The sequence below is a fragment of the Ursus maritimus genome, unplaced genomic scaffold, assembly GCF_017311325.1.
Source record: "Ursus maritimus isolate PB19 unplaced genomic scaffold, ASM1731132v1 scaffold_14, whole genome shotgun sequence".
NCBI classification, from domain to species: domain Eukaryota; kingdom Metazoa; phylum Chordata; class Mammalia; order Carnivora; family Ursidae; genus Ursus; species Ursus maritimus.
In genome coordinates, this window is record NW_024423786.1 from 40,701,962 (window position 1) to 40,721,516 (window position 19,555).

The window sequence follows — 19,555 nt, forward strand, 5'->3', positions numbered from 1 at the left end:
GTGCATTCAGGCGTAGCCCTATTGAAATCTGGAGTTACACCCCACGGTGGTGCTGCTGGGCCTCGCCTTAGGCGTAGACTTTATTTCTGGCCTTGGGTCTGATTTCATGGGTCTCCTCAGGCTTGTTGGAAATTTGGGTCACTGCTAGAACCAGATCAGGTTAATCTCACATCCTCCATAAAGTGGTGCTTTACAGGGAAAGGAAGTAAGGGGAGGACATTGGATGATCTTCTGGCTCTTATCCCATCTTCAGCAACCTTTATTCCAAGAGATAAACTCTAGTAGAAGAGGTTTTTGTCCCCTGTGTGCTGCGGGAGTTAGTGGTTGGGTGACAGAACCCCTTTGCCATTCTCCAGGGAAGGAAAACCAAACTTTAAGGGCCATTTCCTTCCATTGGTCATTTGTGCAAATCCCACTTAGGTTGCTTCTCCGCAGGGACAGGCTGCCTGAATCTCTGGAATCTAAAACGGTCCTGTCACAATGAGAGGAACCTGGGAGTCTTGTCCACATTTCAGAGCACAGCCCTGTGGATTTTCTTCAGAATGGAGTGCTAGTCAGTGGTCTGTCTCTCCTAAGACTTGCTTTTTCAAAATGGGTATGAAAAACATCTGCTTAGCATGACTTTACCCCCACTTAGGAATAAGTAAGCCAGAAGAAGGACGGCCTGCTGGGAGTGTGACCGGAAATGACATCACTGCCCCTCCAAACAAGGAGCTCCCACCAAGCCCAGAGAAGAAAACAAAGGTAGGCACAAAGTGGTGGGTTATCTTCTCCTGCTACCATTTCTTAGAACCGTATCTTCTGCTATTATTGCTTGAACCATGAATGAAATTTCCTTTTTCTGAGCTATTAGTAGTCCTTCCCCAATTTTGGACATTCTTAGAAAATATTTTATATTCCTATTTTACCATAGTAACCTAACTCAGCTTTTAAAATCTCTGCCTTTGACCCCATTATCTTGAATACGTGTAGGAATGTTCTGTAGAGGCGGTTTCTGCTTCCCTTAACAACAACAATAACGGGATTTGCAGAACTCTTCAGAAGTAGATTCTGAAAGCTTCAGGCAACTGACTGGTGTTCGGTGCAGAAGACAAATGCCGAACTTCAGTGTGGTCCTAAAACCCTGCCGCTGTTGCCCTAGCAAGGTACAAATACAGACCGTTTAATCATGAGCTGGTGACTTTTCTTCATAGGATTATTGCAGCCACCAAAAGTTAGTTAATTGTTTCAAGCCATCGCTGAATTTAAGTCTTCAGGTACCAAACGGCTGGAAGTTGTGACGTTGTCATTAAGAATGAGTTCCCAATTTTCTTTACCTTTCTCATGGCTTCTTACCAAGCTCAGAAGAACGGAATGCCGCTTTTCAGTTGCATATATCTTCATTGCTTATCATTTTACTTTGAATTGTGCAATTTATACTTTTTTTTAATTTGTTTTTATTTTTGTCTGTGTGTTTGATGTTGACTTTAAAAACAAAACAAAACAACACATCAACTTAAAGCCTTTGGCCACCACGCAGCCTGCAAAGACTTCAACATCGAAAGCCAAAACTCAGCCCACTCCTCTCCCTAAGCAGCCAGCTCCCACCACCTTTGGTGGGTCGAATAAAAAACCCATGAGCCTCGCTGCAGGCTTAGTGCCGGCTGCCCCACCCAAACGCCCTGCGGCCGCCACTGCCAGGCCTTCCACCTTGCCTGCAAAAGACGCAAAACCCAAGGTAAGTAGCCACTGAAGCCTGTGCCAGGGAGACGTGCTCCCCGCCGAGTGTTGGATCGCTCTCATTGCTACCAGGCAGTGCAGTCAAGCTGGTGGAATTGGGGGACGGGGAGAAAGGCGACTTGAAAATCTTGGGGGCCCACAGTGCAGCCATAACCTCTGAGGGCCTTTCAGACTCTGTATGTTTGTCTGCCCTGCCGGGAGGCAACACAACATCTGCTTGGGTTTCTTCTTCCTCCCAGCTCCTCCTCACTCTTCCCCGGTTTGAGCACTTGTTAGCCAGTTTGCCCTCCTCCACCTACTGTCACGTACTTTTTGGTACAGTTCCCACCTCAGATTCCCCGAATTCGATTCCTTGTCTTTCTCTTTAATCCTCTGGCAGAAGTGGGTTTTGCCTGTTCCTTTTTTGGATAAGGTCTTCTAGCTGATCTCTGTAGGTTCCAGCAACATGTGACAACTTCCTTTGCTTTTGACATTGGGCCTCTCTCCCTGGGCTCCCCCTGCAGGTTTTCAGTTTTCCAGGTCACCCACACATTACTGCCCAGAAACCAGTCAATTTGGAGCAGGAGTGGCCTCAACAGGATTGTTCTAGAAAGGCAGCTGGAGTCTCTGGCCGCTTTCCTTAACATCTTGTTTTATTTGAGAAGGGCCTTTCAGTCAGCTCAGTATTACCCTTTAAATTCATGGTGGGCAATAGTTTCCCATGTTAAAATGTTAGTGTATCATCTAATCTTGTAAAGGAAATGGGTGGAACCTAGGAATTGTAGTCTAGGTTGGAACCTGGCCAAGAAACTGAGAAATCCTATCATAGACTAAGAATGATAAAATATGTAGCTTTCTGACCCTCCTCATTTACCCAGTTGACTGCTTTTCTTGATCGTGAGAAGACAACTTATTTGCATAAGAGGGCAGAGGGAGGATGACTGGAGCCCTGGCACGGCAAATCCTGGGGCAGACAGAAGACGGCAGGTGGGGGGTGGTCTAGTGAAATTTCACTCTGCAGTAACAACCATGAAGTGTCCTCTACTGGTTCCTTTATATAAGTTAATTCCTTTGATTCTCTCTCTCAACAACCCCTGATGTGGGTATTAGTATTCTCATTTTATAGCTTAGTGAAATAACCTTCCTAAGATCCAGTGCTAGTAAGTAGCAGAGCCAGTATTTGAACCTGGGGCTGACTCCAACCGTGATGCTCAGGGTCTCTGTCAACACTGTTCTTGCCTGGCTTTTGCCATGCAGCTGTTAAACAGCATTCTGAGATACAGCTGACCTGAAAAGGCGATATGCATTCCACTTATTACTGCTGTTTGTCTTTTAGCTATGCAACACATGAAAATATTTTGAGAACAGTTGATTAAAAACTAAAGTCTACTGAAAATTATTTATTTATATTATTTTTTTGAAAGATTTATTTATTTGACAGAGAGAGACAGTCATCGAGAGAGGGAACACAGGCAGGGGGAGTGGGAGAGGAAGAAGCAGGCTCCCAGTGGAGGAGCCTGATGTGGGGCTCCATCCCAGGACTCCGGGATCACGCCCTGAGCCGAAGGCAGACGCTTAATGACTGAGCCACCCAGGCGCCCCATAAGAAAATTTATTTTTATCCTTATTTTGGTAGAAAGATTGAAGAAGCAAACAAAGGGGAAAAAAAAACTTAGAAAAAATAAGTGAGGGGCGCCTGGGTGGCACAGCGGTTAAGCGTCTGCCTTCGGCTCAGGGCGTGATCCCGGCATTATGGGATCGAGCCCCACATCAGGCTCCTCCGCTGGGAGCCTGCTTCTTCCTCTCCCACTCCCCCTGCTTGTGTTCCCTCTCTCGCTGGCTGTCTCTATCTCTGTCGAATAAATAAATAAAATCTTTAAAAAAAAAAAAAGAAAAAATAAGTGGATCCAGGATTCTGGTAGAGAAGACAGTGTAAATTGAGAAACAGCGGAGTAACTGCAGTTCTGAAAGCAGGCTGGTTCTATGGCTTGCTGAAGCCAAGAGCCTGACTTAAGTCAAGGATGTCACCTATATGTTAGAGTTCTCTATCCCTAATACCTTTTTTTCCAACTTATTTCATCACTATTATTAGCAAAATAAGACCCTGGTAGATTATTCTGAATCACAGTCCTAATATTGAGAATTTGAAGGAGACCTCAGAGAGTGTCTGGTTTATACCTGGATCTTAGAGCCGGCAGGAAGGATCTCTCTGCACAAAATCCTACACTCTATTCCAAACAGAGCTGGTACCTGAACCAGTTCCTCCCAAGTCCAGCCTTAGGGTTCCTCCTTCCATACTTAGGGACTTCATTTGTAGAAGTGGTCATTACCCTGCAGTCTCAGGGTTAGACTTGAATTGGATGCCAGCCCTTAATTTCTGAGCATCTCCTTAGCTGATTTTCCATTTAAGCTGAATCCTGCTTGTCTCCACCAACATACGAGCCTGTGTGGCCATTTCTCTTGGCGTAAAAGAGCTGGATCCACTGTGTCTATGATTTGGCTTATTCTCTTGAGTAACTTGGTACTTCTATTCCTGTAGAAACCAGACTAAATTGATTCCTTACTAGTGGTGATGTGCCCAGCCTCCCTGGAAGAGGGTCTGGAGTGACCCAGATGCCAAGTATCTGCACTTGGGAGCCTTTTCCCTTTTGCTCTCAGTCACAGCTGTGACATCAGTGCTTCTTATCCCCTCTGGTGGCCAGGCCTCCCCGCTCCGCCCACCCGGTCTTGACGTGCCTGTGCTCTGAGACTACTCCTCCTCTGATCCCTAACACCACATAGCATCAAAGCTGGTCCCCAGAGACCTGCTATTCGACCTCCTTTATCCGACTGAGGAAATAAAGCCCAGACAGGCTCTGTGATTTGCTCAGGAACACACTGTGAATTGGGGGCCTGACTGGGGTTGCAGCTCAAGCTTCTGATCTGACTGGTGAAGCCAGTGTTCTCGCCGTTTGCGGCCCTAACCCAGCATTCACTGGGTGCATCTTAGCCAAAAGAAGGACTGAATTCGATTAAACTTAATTTTTAATTTTTTGTCTTGTTTATGTATTTATCTGTCTTTGGTCAAGTAATCGAATAGTGATGTATTTCATGTATTTAAATACATGAGGTCCTGAGACAAACTGCATTTGTGATGTGGTATTACTTTCCGGTTTGTTCATTCTCACTGGTCCAGGCTGGACTGAGATGGTTAGACTCCCCGTTTCCTGACTCCAGCTGGCACAGCTCCCTGCGGGGCCCGTTTCTCACTTTGTCTGAAGGACTTAGATCTTAGAGCAGCATCAGCTGTCCTGTCAGTGAGTGCCCCATCAGTGAGATCCACAGTGCCCCGGTGTTCTGGTGTCTGCTGATTTCCCGGGGCTCCTGCTGACCCGCAGCTCTTGTTTCCACTTCCCTGTTAACCAGCCTGCCGCAGAGGCAAAGATCGTGGAGAAGCGGGCCTCACCATCCAAGCCGGCCTCTGCTCCAGCCCTCAGGCCTGGCTCCAAGAGCACCCAGACCGTTCCGAAAGCCACAGCTGCTGCCAGTCCTGCCTCAGCTGGGCCAAGCAGTCGGAGCCCCCCCACGCCCGTGCCCAAGAGGCCCACCGGTGAGTACTGTCACCCTTCACTTCTGTGGGAAGCAGTGGGGAGAAGGCTGGGGCCTTGGCTTTGCCCCAGCCAGTAGCTCCAGCCAGCATCACAGAAAGCTGTGCACCCCTGTTCGTGCACCCGTCCTTAATGGGGTACTTTGAAAAGTGAATCCTTGATCTCCACATGAGCTTAGCAAGTATGTATACTCAGAAGATTCTTGAGTGAAAGGGATTCTAATGGAGTGCCAGGTAGGATTTGCTGTTCATTTCTTAGTAACATCGTAGCACTCAGCACATCGTGGTCATGGGCATACGTGACAGGAGATAGGTAGTTCAGTTCCACTGGCCTGTACTGATACCCCACTTCCGAGGCTACGTGGAAGGCACTGGCAAGGCTGTAGAAAAGAATGAGATAGAGTGGGTGGCTGTGTATGCTGTGGAAGGCCACAGTCTTTACCTGGCTGGCTAATTGCCGCCTCCCATTTATTCCCAGAGACTAGCACAGCCCATGGCCCGAAAGGGCCATACTCAGGAATGGTTGAATGAATGAATGACTGAGGATTGGATGAGCCGTTCACTAGGTTAGTTTGTTCAACACTAAGTGTCAAACTGTGTGTGTTCGTGCAGCCATCAAGACTGAGGGGAAACCTGCAGACATGAAGAAGACAGCTACCAAGTCTGCACCAGGTAACACCCTGTCCCCTACTTCGTGGAACCCTAAAATAAACTCTACCTGTCTGAGGCTCTAAGGCTCCCTTTTGCTCGCTCCCCCTGAACCTTTGTTCTCTCTCACTCCTACCTTTGCAGCTGACTTGAGTCGCTCCAAGAGCACGTCCACCAGCTCCGTGAAGAAAACCACCACTGTCCCTGGGGCCGCCCCTGTGGCAGGGGTGGCTCCCAGCCGAGCCAAGCCCACACCCACCCCTCCCCGGCCCTCTGGGACTCCTTCCTCAGACAAGAAGCCCACGTCAGCCAAGCCCAGCTCCTCTGCCCCGAGGCTGAGCCGCCTGTCCACCAACGCTTCTGCCCCTGATCTGAAGAATGTCCGCTCCAAGGTTGGCTCCACGGAAAACATCAAGCACCAGCCTGGAGGAGGCCGGGTGAGTCCAGGGAGCTGGGGGTCTTGGCATGCCAGCCCTTGCTTCTTCTGCTGCCACACCCATCCGCTCTTCCCCAGGCGTGTCCTCACATCAGCCCCAGGTGCCCACCAAAGAAGGGCGATGGGGACGCTGGATTCAGTGCCAGGGACTTTCAGCCTGGGCTCCAGGTCTCAGCAGCAGGCTTTCTCTTCCCGTCCCCATCAGAGGGGCTCCTGTTCTGTATTTTGGGATTTAGGCTTACATTTTTGTTTGGAGGCAAAAGGGTTCTTCTCCTTAACAAGACAGAGGAGGACTGTGAGACTGTGCGAAGGTGAGAGATTGGACTGCTCCCTACCCCTGCGATGTCTGAGCGGCGGGACCTGTAGGAGGTGGAAGCATTGATGTGGGGGGGTCTTCTGCCTGAAAGAGGGTAGGGCGTCCTCTCGTGGCCGGGAGGACTCGCTGCTGCAGGCCTCCCGCTTTCCTAATCACAAGGGCTGCCGTGGGGAATTGTGATGGCAGGGCAGGCCCCGGCGCTTCACTCTTAAGGACTGTCTGGTTGCATCCATCCCAGAATTATTTGTCAGCTATTAGAACAGTGGGACTTTGGTGTATGAAAAAGTGGTAGCGAACGTCCCAAAGTCCTTGGAGCAGAAACGTTCTCATTTCCTATGTGATTCTGTAGCATTAAACCACCACTCCTCCCACTCAGGGTAGGACAGCTTAATTTGCTTCAACCCAGAACCTTAAAAAAGTTGAACAGGGTCCAAAATGAGGCAGAATCCTGGTACTTTTGGAAAACACTGATGGCAGACTGAGAGTAGTCTGGAAAAAGGGCCTGAGAGTTGCTTTCGCTAAGAGGCTGCGGCTCTGGCGTACCTAGTGCATGACCCATCTCCCCCTTCCTGAGCTCTCCTTACGCTTTCCTTGAGCAAAAGTTGCAGGTGGTCTTGGTGGGAAGTTGAGTGACTCGGCCTGGTGATTGAATTGTTTTCTGCTCCAACATACCTGAGTGGTGTGACGCTTCCCAGCGTCGGTTGTGGCTCCTGTTGACTTGGCGGCTTCCTTGGGGTGGGACACTGAGTGGGAGGGCATCGTGATTGGAAAACACACTCCAAAGAGAATTCACTGACTTAGCCCTCCTTCCCGCCTTCTCTCTGTGAATGCTATCTTGATCCCTTCCCCGGGTCTCAAGACTTTGGTCTGCAGCTCTTCCCCCTGGCTGGTCTACCCTGGAAAATGGTGTTTTTTTCCTAGGAGCACGGGTGACCTGCTTCTGCCTGGCGGCCTGGCCTGGATTCGAGTCCCCTACAGCTTTCTTCCCTTCTTGGCATTTGGGCTCTTACCCTCTTGGTTTGAAATGTGCCCTCCCTTTATCTCCATCCAGGCCAAAGTAGAGAAAAAAACAGAGGCATCTGCTCCGGCTCGAAAGCCTGAACCTAACGCAGTCGCTAAAACAGCCGGTCCCATTGCGAGTGCGCAGAGACCACCTGCTGGGAAAGTGAGTTTTATGTAGACTTTTACCTCTTGAAGGTGAAAGATGATAAACTGTTTCTTCCAGCCTGAGTCACTTTCCCTTCTATTGCACTTTTTCCCTGTCCTTAACTAGTTTCTCCTTCGCCCCTGCATACCCTCCTCTTTGTTTGATGACTCAGCCATCAGAAAAATTTTTCTATTAACCCCGACAGTTAACCGAGTTGGGAGCCCATTACCCCTTGGGGAATATTTATTCATCCGGATAACATGGATCCAAAAACGTTCAAGCCACTTCCTTCACACTGACCTTCATGTGAAACCCCACCCATTTTGCACGCAAAACACACACACCGAGCACCCAGGTGCTGCCACAGGGAGACGTGGCATTGGCTCCTTCCCAGCACCAGGAACCCTGGAGCCCTGGTGCTTTAGACTGACCTAGAAGGCCGCTTTCATAACATGCTGGCTGTGGAGATAGCTTCATTTGCCCTGGTTCCCCAAGTCACCTGCTCTCTGAAAGTGTGGATGCTCATTCCCTCTAGAAACCCACTCAGCCTAGGAATTGCGCAGGTAAGCGGAAACTCTGGGCTCTTTCCTCTTGCCTCCACATCCTGGAACCAGGCCCCTCCTGCTGGCTGTGGGAACCTTCTTCCCTTAGCTGTTGCAGGTGGGTGGTCTCTCCAGCCACGGGCTGCCAGAGGAGCCTGACCTCCCGCTCTCAGGGACCAGGATGGGCGGTCTCAGCCCAGGGAATGTGTACAGTCGGCAAGGCTTCCAGGTGACTCCTAGAGGTCCTTGGGGGCTCTGGTTCAGAGCAGGGTTTCATTAGGAAATGGTTCGCTAACCAGTTATTCATCACTGACATTGTAAAGAAGGCACAAAACCGTGAGGTATCTGGGTCGGAATTTCTCGGGGTGGACTTCTCCGCTCTGTGGAAAACTCTTCGGCTTGGGGCCTGCCTGCTTCATTTCTGAAGGGCTCTGAAGCAAAGGAAGGAAGGAAGCTGGCAACTGTTTCTTTTTCAGAAGGCTCAAAGAGAATTCTTTGTTCCAGCCCTTAGAGCCTGGGCCTTTGTGTGGCTGCGTTCCAGGGAGAGCCATTCATAAGCACTACAGTGTGCAGTGTCGTGCCCCCCCCACCCCTGGCACCCCGTTATGCACCACTGCAGCCCTGCTTGGAGCCGCTTCTCTCTGCGCGTGAAACTCACAGGGCACAGGATTGGGCATCTGGAGGATTGAGGGAAGTGTTTTACCCTTGAGTTGAAAAAAAGTCTAGACCAGAAGCTCACTTGTCCTGTGCTCACTCCAGCCTGGAGACAAACAGCCCGTCTGTGGAGTGTGGAGCTGCCTGCCGAGCCTGTGGCCCGCGCTCCCCCTGGCGTCGGGATTCTGCATGGCAGGTCCAGCGGCCTCTGGTCCATTTGCCTTTATAACTGAGCTGTGATGTCCCTTCCCTCCTGTGTCAGATCTGTGCCCCGTGAGCCAGCGGCCTGGTGATTCTCGGAGCGGCCTTTGCCTCCCAGAGTGGGTCTGGCTGCCGCAGTTCCCAGCCCCAGATTTAAGGGAAGGGCCAAGCTTGGTGAGAACCAGTCCAGATGAGCAGGACCCTTGCAGAGAGGAGTCCCCTCGGGGAGAGAGCTGGCGGGAGCAGGAGCCGGGCTGTGCCTGGCTGGGCATCCGGGGCGTGCTCCTAGCTGGGCCTCGTGAACCGCAGCCCAGCCCCGAGGAGCAGTGAGGAGGACCATTGGCCCTTGTGCAGCCTCTGCTTCTGTCCTCGTGTTGTGTGTTCTTGTCTTCACTCCCTTTCCTGCTTCCTTCACATTCCTTCCCCTGCGCTTCTCCACAGCGGTGCTGCTGCAGGTGGGGGCGGAGTTGTAACAACACTCTGTTGGCCACTGTGATCACGTGTGGACTCACTGCCTGCCCTTTGTCGGTTCTAACCAGCCCTCTCCCTTTGTGTTGTTTTTTTCTGTTCTCTAACACTCCAGGTCCAGATAGTCTCGAAAAAAGTGAGCTACAGCCATATTCAGTCCAAGTGTGGTTCCAAGGACAATATTAAGCATGTCCCTGGAGGTGGTAATGTAAGTATGAGCTCTGGACAGCTGGCGTCTGAGGCCCAGCCCCCTGTGGGGCGCACTGGGGAGAGGGCCACCTGCCCGCGCTGACGGGACCACGGCATCCTGGCCTGGGGCTTCCTTCCGGACGCAGGCTAGCAAAGTGAGGGGAGGCCTCAGTGCTCCGGTGTGTTTAGACTGGCTGTTTCTGGGAAACCCCTAAATACAAAAACCCAGTGACGCCCACTTGGCATCTTCTCACCCCTCTTTCCTGTCTGCTCTCTTACCCCCACTTTTCCCCTTTCTGAGTCCTTCCTCCTCTTATTCCCTCAGCCTCTCCTTTTCTCTTTGTCCCCTTCCTTCCTTCGTCCAGGCATCCCTTCATCATGCTGCCCTTCTGTGCCGGCCCTAAGCTCTGTGTTGGGGACACAGGTGACTCTGGCTAGCAGGGAGGCCCTGGTGCAGTGTTAACACTTTCCACGTGTCCCTGTGACCGTGCAGAGGCAGGCATGACTCCAGCACACGCCAGAGGGACGTGTGTGATGGGGCCGCCGCGTGCGGCCTCCGCCTTCACTGCTCCTCACCCGCTTCTCTCCCCGCCCCGGAGTGAGGGAGCCCGTCCTGCTCTGTCATCCTGCTCACTCCCTTCCTTCTCCTTACTGCCCTGAACTGGGCTGAGTCGTGCGCTGCTCACCCCGTTCATTTTCAGGCTCTGTCCCTCCTGCCCCCCAGCGGCCACGCTATCCTGCACGTGGCTTACCAGCACCCCCCACCCAGTTCTGTTGTGGGAAATCCGCCTCAGGGCTTCCCTTTCTCGCCCCACAAGCCCCCTTACTGCAGCTCCTTCCAGTCACTTCCCCACCCATGGCTCTTCTGGCAGGGGCAGAAGCCGCGTCCGTGACACGCAGGTGGAATGCCCCTGGCCGGCTTGGTAGCTGGCCTGACGGGAGCCGGCCTGGGGTGGGATCAGCTGAAGTGGGTGAAGCGTTTAAAGACCGTATCTAGTTAAGGTGGTGGAGGTCAGCTTACGAGGGCCCCGGGTAGCCAGCGGCTTTAGCTTTGCCTTCCGGGCTTTTGGCCTAGGTGAAAACAGGAGGTGAGCGGGGGATTCTGAAGGCCTTGGTCATTGCGTGTGTGACAGAAATGCGTTTAGTAGGGTGTGCTGTGTATGCACGAGCTCGGAAAACAGGCATCATTATCCCCTACTGTGCTCTTCCCACACTGCTCACATGTGACTTCAAGATTTTTTTAAACCATTTTTTAAAAAAGGTTTTATACGAGAGAGAGAGTGCGTGAGCTGGGGGGAGCACACGATGACCGAGCAGGAGGGAGAGGGACAAGCAGACTCTGTGCTCAGTCTCACGACCTGAGCCTAAATCAAGAGTCGGCCGCTGAACTGACTGAGCACCAGGCGCCCTGGAAGCATTTTATCGCAGGAGGCGTCCTGAGACAGCAGGGCGTTGGGAGACCGCCGGGGAGCAGCGTGTGCGGGCGGGAGGAGGAGGGTAGCCGCGTGCACGGAGGCCTGTCCTTCCTTCCCTCGGCCCCTCCGTGAAGCCACCCCAGGTAAACATGCAATGGAGAAAGAGCAGGCCCGCTGTGCAGGCGAGCAGTGTCACACGTCACACACAAACCCCGTCCCCTCCTGGATGGAGATTCTGAGGCTAACACCTGGAGGAGAGGCCTGGAGCAGGACCCCAGGGAGTGCTCCAGAGCGGCCCGGCACACAGACACACGTCCCCCTTGTTGAGAGCCAGGGGCATGTGAGGGCAGGGGACGGAGCAGATTTTCTCCCCCGATTTAAGAAGTTGTGACCATCTTTCTTCCGTTTCACCCTCGTGTGTGATGGGTTCTTAGACCTGGTGACTGTGTCGTCTTAGCAGCCTCCACCGCTGGCTCTGGGGGCTGCGGGGCGTCCCAGGCTGGGGGGGCAGACCATGCGAATAGCTAGAACGAGGTGCAGGGATGCCGGGGTTGGTGGTGCGGCGAGAGGACCACAGGGGCGGCACGGCTTCTGCCGGCGGTCGGGCTGCGCTGGGGAGGGGACATCTGAGAAACACACGTCCTAGGCCAGGGAAGCGGCACGTGGCTCCAGAAGCATTGAGTGGAGGCGAGTGGCCAAGGGAGCACAGGACGGGGCGGGTTGTCTGGAAGGGACTGTGGCTTCTCTCCATACCAGCCTCAGGAGGGAGAGCCTCATCTCAGATGTGGTGGGCCTCGTGAAGTGAGGGGGACACTTATACTTTTTAAAATTTGTAATTATAAAAAAATTTCAAATACATACAAAAATAGGAAAAAAAATACTACAGTGAGCTGGATATACCTTTTACCCAGCTTCATTGATTATCCTTGTAGCCAGTCTTTTTTTTTTTTTTTAAGTGATCTCTACACGCAACAGGGGGCTCAAAATTAAGACCCCGAGGTCAAGAGTCGCTGGCTCTGCCGAGCCAGCCAGGTGCCCCTCCTTGTGTCCCATCTATCTGTGTCTGCCCACCCTGACTGTTTTGAAGCCAGTCCTAGATACATCGTTCATCTGCAGATATTCCGTTTATAACTTTAAAGGAAGTCTTTAGTGTACGTGTGTTTATGTGTGTGTGTAAAACTACTGATGTGTTAAACAGGTTTGCCTACTTCAGTCAGAACACAAGGAAGGTCCATAAATTGTGATTGGTTGTTGTGTCTCTTTTATAATCTGAGGTTTCTTTTACTCTGTGGGCTCCCTTCAATTTTTTTATAGCAGTATTTTTCAGGAGTAAACCAAGTAGCTTGTTCTAGAATCTGGATTGTGCTGATTACACCCCCGTGGTTTCATTCGCGTATTCCGTTGTCCCTCGATAGTCTTTAAATTGATTCAGGTTTGATCCCCCCCGCCCCTGCCGATTTTTGCAAGACTTTTGTAGGGAGCGGTGGTGTTTCCGTCAGGAGGCACGTCCTCTGACGGCCAGTACCTAGACCCGTGCGTCAGCAGCTGTGCTGTGGTGAGACTCCCTCCTTCTCCATCCGTGGCTGGAGCACGTGTGTAAAGCAGACTTGCCCCTCGTCAGCTGCTTCCCCTGAGGACCAGGCAAGGAGTAAAGAAGTGCTGGCTCGGTTGCACGACGCCGGCCTGGGAAAGGCGCGCGCTCCAAACCAAACCTGGGCGAGGGAGCTCCGGAGCTGCTCACGGCGTCTGGGGGCTGGCACGAGACACGCTCGCCCCGCTGCTGCAGGACACGTTTGTCGTGGTTCCAGGGGCTGCCAGGCGTTCGGTTGGGCAAAGTACTTCCCTGTGTTCCCGTTGAGAGAGAATCACAGCCTCATTGGAAATAGACAAAGCAGAAGCTGGTGTCGTGAGGGTGGTAGGTCCTTCGTGAATGATTCCCGAACACGTGACGCAGTTAGTGTCCTTTTGATGCTGGTGGCCCTTGGAGAGATGATGTGAAGAAGAGGCGGAGTGAAGCTAGAGCCTGGGGAGGCTTTGGAGAAGGTGGCCCTTGAGCTGGGCTTCGAAGGCCAGGGAGGAGAATGCAGTGGGCCTGCTAGGCTAGGGAGCAGCACGAGCAGAGAGTGAGGGTGGCTGAAGCAAGTGAGGATTGTGGGAAGTTACCCTGTGGCAGGCCCTGGGCTGTGGGTGCGCACATGGAAATGCAGTAGGCATCGCCTGTGTTCTCTTGCAGTACAACGGAAACAGTATTTCCTGACACTGAAGAAAGGGAGACAGGGTCCTAGAAGGTGATGAAGCCCCACCAGAGGGTGTGGCACCTGCTGGCAGGGCTCCCTGGGCCCCTGCCTGGAGGACTTGACTGCGGTGGAAAGCCAGGCTCTTCCACAGGACCGAGGAGCAGCTGGGTCAGTCACAGGGACCCTGGAATCTTCATCCCAGAACCCAGTGCCCACTGTAGCTGATGGGAAACACGTGCCCTCGGTCCCAGGTGCAGGACGTTCACCCCGGCGGGATTCGAGTCTGATAAAAGGCTGTTCACCCTTCCGATGACTCACCAGCGGTGGGCAGAATGTCCGATTAGGCAAAGGCCTTGCGGGGCCTGCAGGTTGCGCCTGGTGGCTGCAGATGTTGGGCCCCGGGCTGCCGGCTTGGGCTCCGCGCGGACACGACTGCGCTGGGCACGGCTCTTCGGGAGAGAGCCCAGATGTCACAGCCGATGGTGGTCAGTGCCCTTAATAATGAGCAGAGCACCCCAAACTGAGCCGTTCTCACGTATAGATGAGCGAAGTCGTGGTGGTGGTGGTTTTTGTTTTTTTAATTTCTGTTTGCATTTTATGCAGAACTTACTCTCAAGCCGTAAGTTTTTGTTTCTTTAGTTTCTTCTGAGACCCCATTTTCTCCTGTGCGGCCTCGTCTTCTGGTTTAGGAGCAGTCTGCTCTTTTCAGTGAGGCCCGTCTCACTGTGGCAGGGAGATCTCGTGTGCGGGCAATGCGACCGCGAGTCCGTAAGTTCTGCGCCGCATCCTGGGGGCTTTGTGCTCCTGGTGCGCTCCGCGCCCGGAGAGTCTGCGTCTGGCCCCTTCAGTTCAGCAGGACTCTCCGCGTGTGTAAGCACGTGCAGTAAAAATTCAGCACTCCCTTGGGCCACCCACCCTGTGGCCAGCCCTGCCGTTTGGCCTGGGCACGCGTACCAACTCCACCATCATGGCCACAGCGCGGCTCACGATGGCTTCTGCAAAGTGACGTCTTTCAGATACGCCTGCTCTTGATGGCCTGGGCCATTTCACACGTGTTCTTAAAGTGAACGCGAAGGTTTGAACCCTTGATTTGTCTGATTTTGTAGGGTTTTCTGGGCCAAGTGAATAGCAAACCATTTTCAGAGATCACCTCAGGCTGCTTACGGGAAGAGCGTTACTGTTTTTAATGGGAATATCCAGTGTGGGGAGCATATGGTGAGACACACACTTAAGCTCGGTGGTAGATGTCCATTGTCACATTTCTGGAAAGTAGTTAGGCCTCATGGTTTAAGAGCCTTAATGCATACAGTCTGAGCGTTTGAGCAGGTAACCAAAGTTCTGGGCATCCTGCTTAGGGGTCATCAGAATTGCCATGACTTCTAGTCACAAAGATTTTTATTGCTGCCGTGGTGTTTTGTTTTGTTTTTTAAGATTTATTTTAGAGAGAGAGCAGGGGGATGGGGTTGAGGGAGAGGGAGTGCTAAGCAGACTCCACACTGAGTGTGGAGCCTGACACGGGGCTCGATCCCACATCCCTGACAGATCCAAGCTGAAACCGAGAGTCAGATGCCCAGCCACCTGACTATGCCACCCAGGTGCCCCTGCTGCTGCCATGGTTTCAATGGTGAAAAATGAGAAAAAAAGCAAATGTTCACCATCAGGCATGGGTTAGGTTTTTGTAAGATCTTAGAGGATAGAGGATTATGTGGTCCCATCTTTACATTTCTCAACTTTGTGGGAAAATGCTTGTAGCATGAATTAAGCAGGAGTACAAATCGTAGACAGACAGATACCTGTGCAGCCAGCCAGGAGGGAAAAATGCGCTGAAAAGAACTGGACGGAGAACATGAAAACACTATTCCAGGTTGTCTCTGAGCAAGGAGTTGATAGGTAAGATTTCAGGTGGAACAAAATGACATTTTAGGAGATTTGGATTCAGAAAAATGGGAGAAGAGCTGCCTGGCGGATGCACAGGTCCGGCGGGGAGGGAAAGTCCTGGTACTGTGGGAACGCTGGCTTGGTTGGGCTGGAGGTGGGCTCGGAGGCCGCAGGCCCTGAAACACACCCTCGCTCTGAGGCAGTGATGTTTCTGTGGTTTGTTTCTCAGGTTCAGATTCAGAATAAGAAGGTGGACATCTCTAAGGTCTCCTCCAAGTGTGGGTCCAAGGCCAACATCAAGCACAAACCTGGTGAGTGCTGCCCCCCTGACCCCAGCATGCCTGGGGCGTGCGGTCCTGCCAAGACCGCTGGCTTTCACCCCTGCTCTTCGGTCATTCCGTAAAGATTCCCGGAGCCGCGCGCGCCCACCCGGGAGGCAGCGATGGAAACCACGCAGTTCAGTGCCTGTCAGGGAGGGGATCTGGGTGCTAAGCTCTTAGGGGAGCAGGTGGCAAAGGCTGCCGTTGGCACGGGCATCACCGTCTCGAGCACCTGCCGCGTGCCTGGCGCTCCCGGATCGCGTGCCAGGAGCTGATGCCGAAAGAGTCATCGGGGCAGGAGCCGGGGCTGCTCCGAGGCAGGGAAACCTCGGCAGCCAGCTCTGGCCGGTCTCAGAGTCGCTCAGCGGTGCCGCCTGGGCTGCGGCTGGGGGTCTCTGCTGCAGCGGGTGTGTGGTGGGCCCGGCGCCCCCACAGACGCCCCCGAACAGCCGGGAACGCGGCCTGGCCTGAGCCCAGCTGTGCCCTTGCCACGGGCCCCGGGCGAGGGCAGAGCTGAGGGTAGGCATGCTCGGCTGCGGCTCTGGCTTCTCGGAGGCCAGCCACCGGGGGCCACGTCCCTCTCGACAGTGTCCTCATCCATTTTAGAATGCGTTCTGTTTAAAAGGATCAGAACATTTTGGCCCTTAACTCCCTGTCATTTTCCCCTTTTATCTGGAAAACCCACTCTTGTGCGATCCCTCCCTCCCGAGGGCCGCTGACTGACAGGAGGCCCGGGTGGGGGCCGTGGGGGGAGGGCTCCGGTGTGTAGGCAAGCTGGGTGCTCTGGTTTGGGACGGGAGCTGAGGAGGCGGCCGCGTGAGTGAGGGGTGGGCTCGCAGGGAAGCCAAGCTGCAGGGCCTGGAGAGGGGTGGGCCCACCAGAGCAGTCTGGGCCTGGATCCTGTGGCGGCCCTGTGGCACGGAGCTCTGAACCTCGCCCAGGCTCGCAGGCCGCCTCCCTGCCCCTCGCCCTGGCTCGCAGGCCGCCTCCCTGCCCCACCACGCAAGGGCACTGGGCACTGGGCACTGGGCCCCGGGGCCGGGCTGGGCCTTTCTCAACTGGTGCCGAGAGGACTCCCGCCTCTCCTCCTCCTCCACTACAAAGAAGCCACTTTCCACTTTCCTTCTTGTCACTACAGTGTGGCTCAGTTAAACAGCTCAGACCACACTTCCATCCTGTCTCTGCCCGTCACCAGCTTTTGACAGTGACTTTGGGCAAGTCACTCTTCTCCAGTATCGGCTCTTGCAGCTGTGAAGCCAGGATCCCGACCCTGACGGGCAGGGCATTCGTAGACTGAAAGGAAGCTGGGGCGCCCCGTACCCCCCGTCAGTCAGAGGAGTTGTTACATCGCCAAGAGAACCTAAAGCAGACGTGCCCGCAGTGCCCTGAGAGGCGTGGCTGGAGGCTGTGCGGCGGGCCTGCGGTTCTCGGTGGAGGCGTTCCCGCCGGCCCAGTGCAGATTGTCAGCCCGGCTTTGAGATTAGCCCTGTGTGACAAGCGCCGTCCACTGTCCTTTCCTCCATTGTCCTCAGAGCCACTGGGAGCAGGTCATGTTGGTGTCTGTACTGGGTACATAGCGAGTCCTTAGCCACGTTGGGATTCCTGTTTAGCCTCCTGGCTTTGCCCATGTGACCGGTGGTTTTTGGTTCCAGGTGGAGGAGATGTCAAGATTGAAAGTCAGAAGTTGAACTTCAAGGAGAAGGCCCAGGCGAAGGTGGGATCCCTCGATAACGTGGGCCACCTGCCTGCAGGAGGGGCCGTGAAGGTAGCAATGGGGCAGCAGGGGACGCTGCTTGGGAGGAGTGGGGGGGTGCAGCTGGAGTCTGGGTCCCAGCAGCTGGGTGCCTGTCACCGCCCCTCAGTATTGTCAGGAGTCCTGTTTCCCCCACACCGTTGTGTTTTCTCCCTGTGTCCATCATCAGTCCTGAGTGAGGCAGGAGAGGTAAAGAGGCCCCGGCCCAGCTGCCTCTGCCCTGTCCACCTGGACACAGAACCTCTCCTGAGAGCCGTGGCCTGCCTGCCTTTTTGGACCCATCTTGGCCATTTCCAAGGGGCCTGTGAGCTGGGGCGCAGCTCCCCCACAAGGCGGGTGGTCTGTCCCCAGCTACCTCATAAGAGGCCATGTGGGGACGTGCTCCATGCCAGGCTCCACGCTGGGCCTGGGAGCAGGGTAGCACGTTGTCAGCTGCCAGGACCGCCCCAGGCTGGGGCTCTGGGAGAGCGCTCAGGTGGGCAGGGCTTCCCATCCTCGGGACTGGCTGGGCCTCTCCTGCCTTCCCTCCCTCCCTCCCTCCCTCCCTCCCTCCTGCCTTCCCTCCCTCCCTCCTTCCACAGCACCGTGAGACCCTTTGTAAAGTGCCAAGATGCTCTTACCCTCTGTTCCATGTTGTTGGGCGGGGGGACCCGTGGGGCAGCATCTTGCAGGCTTCGGAGTGCGGGGCTAGCTTGGCGGCTCGGGGGGTGAGCGAGGGAGAGGGCAAAGAGCAGCCGTGGTGGGCCTTCCCTCCTGCCCAGCCCAGCCTCTGTCCCAACTTCCGTCCGTGCCCCCCTTCAAGGCCTGACTGGCTCCCGTGAATATTGGGGGCCCTGGCTCTGTCACAGGCTCTCCGTCATGCCTCCATACCTTGTGAGGAAACTCCCTAGCCCGTCCCGTGGGGCACTGGCTCGGGGATAGTCACTTGTCCGAGGCCACGTGGCAAGGACCCGCAGACCAGGGTTTACACCTGGGCCTTCTGACCCCAAGTCTTGTGTTCTTTTCTTTATTCACATCATCTCCTATTCTCTATAATTTCTGGAATTGTTTTCCTAATACAGAGGCCTGTCTCCTTCACTGTTCTGATTAGAAACCCCTGTGGCGTCTCCATTGTCACCTTTGGGCATTCTGGGGCCCGGGGGTTCCAGCTCCCCGCTGCCCTTCCCTCTTCTGCTTTACTCACACTGGATGTTCACTGCCCCCCATCCTCCTCCCAGAAAGCCCAGCAGGCCCCCGAAGTTTCCCTCGGTCACACCTCCCTGGACACCTTCCCCCCTCCCCTGTGCGCCAGGCTCCGAACTGACTTCAGGCTCCCAGAGCTCCCTAGCTGGCCTGCAGCAGCCCTGCTTCCCAGCCAGTTCCAGACGTGCACTCTACCAACCGTCCCAGGGCTTTTGCCGTCACAGCTAGGTGTCTGGTGTCAGCCTTGCTGAGAAGCCTGCACCCCTTACCTCTCACCTCAGACTTCAGGAAGCCTCGCCCCTCAGAGGCATTGCCCAGAGCGTCATCAGCTAGGCTGCGCGCTGCGCCAGGGCTGCACTCTCCTGCTCCGGGGCCTGTGTTCTTGCTCTGCGCCAGGCCAGGCCTCTGAGCCAGGAGCGGGCGGGGGGTGGGGTGGGGAGTACCTGGCCTAGATTCTTCGGATGACTGGACCATAATCCAGCGGGGGGCCGGGGGCGGGCGGGGGCTGTGTGTAAAACCCACCACCATCACCCATCCCACCTCCTCCCCGACTGACCCTGCACTGTCTCCCCCACTGTTTCATTGTAGACTGAGGGCGGTGGCAGCGAGGCCCCTCCGTGTCCGGGCCCCCCTGCTGGGGAGGAGCCGGCCATCCCTGAGGCAGCGCCCGAAGCTGGCGCCCCCACTTCAGCCAGTGGCCTCAGTGGCCACACCACCCTGGCAGGGGGTGGTGACCAAAGGGAGGCCCAGACCTTGGACAGCCAGATCCAGGAGACAAGTAAGTGGCTGGGCTTGGCCTGAGGGCCAGCCGGGGGCCCTGCCACTGGCTACAAATTGAAACTCCTTTTTTTTTGACTAGAGTGTGGCCTAAATTTTAACCAAGCA

At 54.4% G+C, this 19,555-nt stretch overlaps 1 protein-coding gene across 4 annotated transcripts in view; it reads left to right on the plus strand.

The window, feature by feature from the left end:
- Positions 1–19,555, plus strand: part of MAP4 (microtubule associated protein 4) — a 183,233-nt gene that overhangs the window by 161,352 nt on the left and 2,326 nt on the right. For 2 of the 4 annotated variants that reach the window (XM_040628887.1, XM_040628888.1), the window contains exons 9-18: positions 638–744; positions 1,502–1,717; positions 5,104–5,287; positions 5,897–5,956; positions 6,077–6,369; positions 7,736–7,849; positions 9,812–9,904; positions 15,645–15,726; positions 17,388–17,500; positions 19,259–19,448. In XM_040628887.1, coding sequence (XP_040484821.1) covers positions 638–744; positions 1,502–1,717; positions 5,104–5,287; positions 5,897–5,956; positions 6,077–6,369; positions 7,736–7,849; positions 9,812–9,904; positions 15,645–15,726; positions 17,388–17,500; positions 19,259–19,448 — 1,452 coding nt within the window. The remainder of the gene's footprint in view (positions 1–637; positions 745–1,501; positions 1,718–5,103; positions 5,288–5,896; positions 5,957–6,076; positions 6,370–7,735; positions 7,850–9,811; positions 9,905–15,644; positions 15,727–17,387; positions 17,501–19,258; positions 19,449–19,555) is intronic. The other 2 variants (XM_040628889.1, XM_040628890.1) reach the window with 2 other exon arrangements.